Here is a 7,572-nt window from a genome sequence, read left to right on the forward strand (position 1 = left end):
TAAATAAAAATTCAATGATATTAAGTTAATGAAGAAATAAAGTTACAGGGAGAAGTTTTTTATTGAAAAAAAGATAGAATACGGGTTTACATCGGTTCTATGAAAAAAGCGAAGCTTTTTGAAGATCTTTTGAAAAAGTTGTAGTTCTAAACGGATTTAAAAAAATCAAATTTTTTTTTTTAAGGATCGTGTTTTAAACGGAGACTTGCTAGCCATGGTTGGAACCGACCCGATCCGTTGCCACCCGTAATTGAGGCCAAATGAATGGTTAGCTTGGACACAAATATCAACCCTATAAAAAGATTAGAGAAGACCCCAAAAACAGTCCAAACACCACCAAAAGAGTCTCCTCTCATTTCGCAAAATCAATAGCATTCCAACTCATTTGGCAAAAGCTTGGCCAAAGGAAACACTGACCAGGTCGCATGAAACCATTTTCTTGGCTATAAAATCCCGACCCCTTTCCGATAAACCCCATACCCCTCCAAATCATTAGATAGGCAAAACTTTCATGCAAAATGGCCGGAATGTGGTCTTTTCCGGTCGTTGCCCTCGTCTCACTCGTCTTGGTCTCGTCCTCTGCTACCGCCCACAATGATTTCCACTCATGGCTCGAGAATAACAAAGCTATGTACGAAGCCAGAATGGGTCAAATAGCGAATGGAATTAACGTTACGATGGAGGACGCATTGGCAGTTGCAGAGAACGGCACTAAGGTCCTAGTCGTGTGCAAGGACGGTAGCTGTGACTATGGAACCTTGCAGGCTGCAGTAGACAGCATCCCTGTGGGGAATACACAACGTTATATCTTGAAGATAAAACCTGGTCTCTATAAGGAGAAGGTGAACGTGCCAAGGACCAAGCCCTTTGTGACTTTCTTGGGTGACCCCATCAACATGCCGACAATCTCATATAACGGTAATTCGGCCAAATATGGGACATGGAATAGTGCCACAGTTATCGTCGAGGCAGACTATTTTATCGCCATGAACGTCATTTTCGAGGTGAGAGAGTTGTTACAGGGAGAGATTGAAGGGTAGCAAAGATTGAGAGAGAGATAGATATGGATCTCAAAAGATAGAAATGTACATATATATTTCAGATGAGAGAGAGAGAGAGAAAGAGGCGCGGTACAGCTGGTAAGGATCTAGCTTGAGCTCATAGCTAGACTTGGCATTTATGGTCAGGCCTGGTCCTCAAGACTAACAAGGGAGCCAAACTATAACCTAAATCAAGCCTAGCCAGGAAGCCGGTTAGCCAGCCCAAAACATTTTCTGAACAATTGCTCCATTTTCAATAAAAATAGTAAAATTTCATGTAACCCTTACGCTTAGTGTTGGAAACCACAACTTGGGGACACAACTCGACCATGGGCAGAGCCCGAGTAGCCGATTAACTTGGGCCAAGTTCTGAGTTACTTGGCTTGAGTCGGGATAGGTCAGGCCAGGCTAGGCTAAAAGGTGGTTTTTTTTTTTTTAAAAAAAAAGTTTAAAGCAAGATTAAATAAAACACATCTAAATGAGGTTAAAAAAGTGGTAAAAAGATGGATTTTGAAAAAAAAAAAATTGCGACCGACATTGTTTTATAATTAATTCAAAAAGAAAAAAAAAATGTAAAACTAAATATTCATAGCCAAAACACCTCCAATCTTTTCCAAAACGATAGAAAACATAAAGAAATATGTTACAAATGCATTTCTCCTCTTTTAAACTTTTTATAACTGTTTGAATTTTTTAACATCCCCAAGCTTGACCATGAAACTGGGGGTACTTGGGCTCGCCAGACCTGCCAGGTTGTGAGTTGGGAGTTACTCCGGCAACTCTGGATTGGCCCCCCTGTGTAGTCGGACACTGCTTACACTACGATGTAAGATTCAAGAACTGTCGAACATAAGCATAAAAATCTAACAAAAGTTAGGTATAATTCTAGAAAGTATACATCAAACCATTGTATCATATATGAAAATGGAAAGAGAAAAATATATTTATTTCATTTATTGTCCTAAAGAATTTGCTTGTATCATATCAGAACTCATCCCCGAGACCAAAGGATGGGGAGGAGGGACAGGCAGTGGCCCTTCGTATTTCCGGCGACAAAGCAGCGTTCTACAGATGCAGATTCATTGGGTTTCAAGACACTCTTTGCGACGATGTCGGTCGCCATCTCTTCAAGAACTGCTTTATTCAGGGGACAGTCGACTTCATCTTTGGAGCTGCTAGATCCCTCTACTCTGTAAGTCTCTCTTTTCTTAGGCTTTGGAAAATTAAGACACAGTCATGTGATTTCAATGAGAAATATTGCTCTCCACAATAGGTTGATATGTTAAGTTCTTGGGCGATTTTCTTCGATTAGGGTATGAGCCAAATTTTTTTTTTTTTCTCAGAAAAGTAGGATAATAGAAAAAACAATGAGTACAATGTCTTCCCAGAAAGTTATATAAAAGTTGCAGGTTAATTGGAATGATCTTTTTATATATTCTTATTTTTTTTATAGAAATTTTATATACTCTTTTGTAGATCTATTAATGTTGGGCAGTGATTTCATGCCACAGCTGTATAGTAATCTATTGCAACAATCTTCAAAAACCATGTTAGGGACAGTTGTGTGATCCAATCTTTAAAATATACACTCTTTTCATTCTAATGAATAATCACAAAAAAGAAAAATTTGAAAATGCTACCCTGGAAGTTTTTTTTTGTCCAATTAACATAGGCCGTCCATTTTAATAAGATGTTTAGATCTAGGCCTTAGAATGATTTTTTTTTATTTCCAATTTGTTTAGATAGCTTTATTACCATTAGATGAACAATTTAAAAAAAAAAAAAAAAAAAAAAAAATTTGATTTTGAGTTTATAAAGGCTAAGATATTGAAATTCACCAATTGAATGGTCTAGATTTGTTGTTGGAAGGGGACCCATTTTGACCATATCTAGGGTTCAAATTGAACCTTTTTTTTTTTTGGATTGATTATTGAGATGAAGAAAGTGTGTGTGCAAAATTTTGAGTAACAAAAATACCACAAACATGGTTTTTTATAAGTGTGGTTGCATTATAATATGATACAACTGTTGCATTAGATCACTGCCCATTAATGCTATGGGATGGTATGGTGTTCACATCATGTAGATACTGAAATATTGTACAACTACCTTCCAATGATTCTTATATGAAGGAAAGAAAAAGGATGGTCACAACTGGACTTAGTACTTTGATTATTACTTTTTCCTGTAATTTGGATTTATAAGAAATTTTCAAGTATGGGCACCTCATCCAGACTAACGTAAAATAAATATAAAAAATAATTCGAAGAAATCAAATAGACCAAAATATTCATTAATGTTTTATGGATATATTGGTCAATTAATTATTATTTGTTGTTATTATTATTATTTTTTAAGTGGGTGCAACCAACCAAGAAATATCGATGCCTAAAGTTTCAAGTTAATCAAGTTTGTATAAGAAGAATAAAATTGAAACATCATATGTAATTATGTCTGCCTTTTTCTTTGTTTCTAATATGAACCGTTGGGCGGCACCATTCAAGCATCTATTGTTGCATACGTATCAAACTAAGTTCATTTTTGGAAAGATATAGAAATATGAGAAATATTTACCATTACGTTGGTGAGTAATGAGCAGGTTTTTCTCCTTTTTCCTATGCTTTGGTAATCCTCCTAAGAAATTTTTTGGTGTTTTTAATGGTGGGGTAACAAAATTTATACATGCATTAAAACAAGCAGTTTTTTAGACGATGGCTCATAAACAATCAAAGTAATGCATACCTTTAAATCTAGCTAAAAGATGCATATCTGGAAACCTTTATGACGACTTAAAAAATAGTGTAGACAAAACCGATCTAGAAACACTTAAACTTTGGAAAATAGAGGGTCTAGATAATGTGCTACAAGACATACAATTTTTAGGACTTGAATATTTTGTTCTTCATGTCTGTACAACTCGAGGTCTAGATGATCAATTGTATGAATTTTCAATGTTGGAACAACCTTTTTTGGGTAAATTTTTGAGGTGCACCTTACTACTGTAGGGTATGGTTGACAACCTGCATAAACTTCTTCAGTTTAGTACATGGAAATGTATATAATGAGACCATTTATTTACTTTTGATACAAGAAGGTCACAATCATCATGGGCCATTGCATGTAGAATCGGATGGTTGGATATGTGTCATTGATTGGACATAAAATCTAAAATAAAATTTCTCAAATATTGTGACACTTCAATTTATTGGATTTTACATCCAATAGCTAAAAGTGATTACGTCTTTACACTAGGAGTAACTAGTCTCATAATATACAATCCCTTTTATATATCCTCTTTATTTCAATATATAATCAACATCCATCAAAAAGGAAAAAATAAACCACTTATCATTGTTACGAGAAGGTTATAATTATGCCTAGCTATTAGATGTCAAATTAAATGGTTTAGAGTGTGTCATGAAGTTTATGAAATTCTTTTTGAACTTTAAGTTTAGTCTCAATAAAACAATTAGATTTAAAATTTGATAGACGAGAATGCTTGTCACCTCCTTATACTTTTCCATGAATTAAAACATGATAATAGGACGTTGGTTCTTATCCTTGATGGATGAAATCTCAACCTGTCAACCAACAACAGTTGTTGAAATTGGATTCACATACGACCACTAATTTTGCTTTGCACCCAACTGGCTTTCCTTTTTTTACATCAACTTGCTTTCCTTTTTTTATTTTTTTTTCTTTTTTTCCTTTTTTTTTAACTTGCATTCCTTGGCTTGGGTTGGAGGAGCAGAACTGTGAGATCAACTCAGTGGCCACTGGGCGAACAGCCATCACAGCTCAGGCTCGGTCGAGCGAGAGCGATGAGGGCGGGTTTTCGTTTGTGAACTGCAAGATCACAGGCACAGGGCAGGCTACCCTGAGCAGGGCGTGGCGCAAGTACTCGCGAGTGATCTTTGCACGCACCTACATGGGCAACCTCATCGATAAGTTGGGGTGGGACAACCATGGCTACACTGACAGAGATCAGTAAGTAAATTTCTATGGTAACATATGTAAGTCTGCATGTGTGTGTGAGAGAATAGATACTATGATTTCCTAGCCCGGCCCTCTTTATTTATTTTTATTTTTTTCTTTTTCTTTTATTTCATTAGTCTTTTGCCCCTCTACGGGACATGGCTCGCCTGTGAAGGCATAGCCGGCTTCCAACCTGAAAAACTATTCTCACATGTTTGGTTTGTATGAAATTTTTTCGTAAAAATATTTTCACATTAGGTTTTGAAATTTTTCCAACCCAATTGGTCCACGGCACAAAAGTTCATCATAAAAATGAGAAAACATTCACATGGGGAGTTCTTTCATGAGAAAATATTTTCACAAAAAATTTTCAAACGAACTAAACATGTGAGAATAGTTGGTGTTAAAGAGTGAGAGCAGGCCTCACCAGCCTTGTCCCACAGCCCCGAGCAGGCAAAAAAACAAATAAAGAAAAAGTAAAACAAAAACACAAGAAATAAAGAGGGCCGGAACGGGCTAGCCCTAGCTCGGCCCTTAGGGCACACAATTTGTGGCCCAAGCCCTAAATTTTTAGGGCGGAGCCTACCAGGCTGGGGCATTGGCAGCCTAGTTGTTGTATGGTTAGGGGAGAGTAATTGTGCATGTGTTTGTTGTTGGCAGGACGGTGTTCTACGGAGAGTACCAATGCTTCGGACCAGGTGCTACCATGGATGGACGCGTCCCCTACGCCAAGAAGCTAAGGAGGGAAGACGTGAAACCCTTCTTAGATGTCACCTACATTCTTGGCCGCACCTGGCTCCGCACGCCACCCCCTTTCCAAAACCTAAACTAAGTCCATTGTGGAGGGTTTGAGTGCGACGAAGGCCCAAGCTTTGTTTTCTCTTTTCTGTTTTTCTCTATTCATGGGCTTTTTTTCTTTGGTTTTCGGGCTGGTTTATCAAGGCTTCTTTGCCATGGTAAGTGTATGAAAGTTTTCCGTTTAACGATCATGGGAGAAATTGGGTATTCAAACCTTGTGTCTACTTGGGCTGTTAGGCATCAGTAGGCCTGTTGGGCATAAACTAACGAGTGAAGATATGATCTAACAATAGTTTACTTTTTATTTTTATTTTTAAATATCGGCTGGAGCACGTATATATGTCCAAGAATTGCATTCTTCCTTCAATATGAACCTTAATACAATCTAGGCACTTCTCTTGCATACCATTATAATTTTATACAATTAAACAAAAATTCAATGTATGAAGAATCAAGAAACATGGAGCCTAGAATTACCGAATACCTTCAGGTAACCCCCAAAGGACTTCGTACACCCCACACTAGGTTTGTTCCACCGATGGTGGACGGGGATCTTGGTCTTTCTTGAATCTCAGCAAATAAAAGCTTTGACCAAACCCTCTTCTTCGAGGTATGAGAGCATGTGTGTGCATAACATGGGGTTTTTCCTCTCTAAGTATGACAGGTGTGCCCCGTTTCCTTATTGACCACCAAGGGGTGTGCCCCTTTTATTTATTTTCTAATCCTTAGAGAGTGTGTGAGAGAGAGATGAGAGTACCGAGAGAGTGGCATGCCGCCCTAGGAGGACGAGAGAGAGAGAGATCAATTAGGTGTGCGTAAATGGACCCTTATGTGACGTATTTATAATAAAGAGGCAAGGGTTTGGGATTTACAGTTGCCATCTTTATGGAGATTTGATATTGATTGTAGATTATAGGTGATCTTTGGAATGAGAGATCTTAGCCATACAATCTTTAGATCAACTATCATAATATAAAGAAAAGTATTAGAACTTTATCCATCAGTCTCGTTAACTTAATCCCATAAAAATCTCTTTTATAGAAAAGAATCATATAATAAAATTTACGTCATATGATTGGTAATCAATTGTCATACTTTTCATTTTGAAATCAAACAATCATATCTCTGCATAGCTTCTAGATGGCTTCTTTAACTAGCCACCTTGTAACAAAAGGAGAAATAAAGAAAGAGTGGGGCATCCCATTCAAGTGGGATCCAAGTGGGCCCCACGCCCCATGCAAATGAACCTAATGGGTTGGGGTCCAATAAATTTTGGGCCTCGACAATTTTAAATAAATTTTAAAATAAATAAAATTATTTTTTTAAAATATAAGTATTTTATTTTTCCCTTTGAATATTTAAAAACTTGAAAATTTAATTTTTACATATTTAAACAATATTTTGGTAAAATAAGATGTTGAGAGCCTTCAAAAAAATCATATTGTTATTTTAAAAATCATTTAACACAAAATTAAATATTAAAAAATTATTTTGATGGATATCAGATCCAACTTGTTAAGGAAAATGAAAATATACTAATGCAGTCCATCTCTACTAGTGACCACGACCCACGCTCACTTTCTTAAATTGACCCAATAGCTCCTATAACCCACAGTCTATCACATGGGTTCATAATTGGACCATCAAAGCTAACCAATCGATGGTAAGTCCTAGTTTATGGACTACAGGTACTCCTAGGGACAACCCTAGGTCACACATACATGTTCACACTTATTGAAATTGGTGCATGGGAGCTATC

General features: G+C 36.8%; 1 protein-coding gene across 1 annotated transcript; it reads left to right on the forward strand.

The window, feature by feature from the left end:
* The first annotated feature begins 478 nt into the window (after window positions 1-478).
* On the forward strand, window positions 479-6,026 carry LOC18433718 (putative pectinesterase 50). Its single transcript, XM_006843799.4, has 4 exons — window positions 479-1,004; window positions 2,029-2,232; window positions 4,792-5,027; window positions 5,676-6,026. Exons 1-4 carry the CDS (start codon window positions 519-521, stop codon window positions 5,845-5,847), a joined length of 1,098 nt encoding a protein of 365 aa, XP_006843862.2. The 5' UTR covers window positions 479-518; the 3' UTR covers window positions 5,848-6,026.
* The last annotated feature ends 1,546 nt before the right edge of the window (window positions 6,027-7,572 follow it).

This window comes from Amborella trichopoda, chromosome 12 (genome assembly GCF_054954075.1).
Source record: "Amborella trichopoda isolate Santa Cruz 75 chromosome 12, AtrichopodaSantaCruz75HAP2 v2.0, whole genome shotgun sequence".
In the NCBI taxonomy this organism is placed as follows: Eukaryota; Viridiplantae; Streptophyta; class Magnoliopsida; order Amborellales; family Amborellaceae; genus Amborella; species Amborella trichopoda.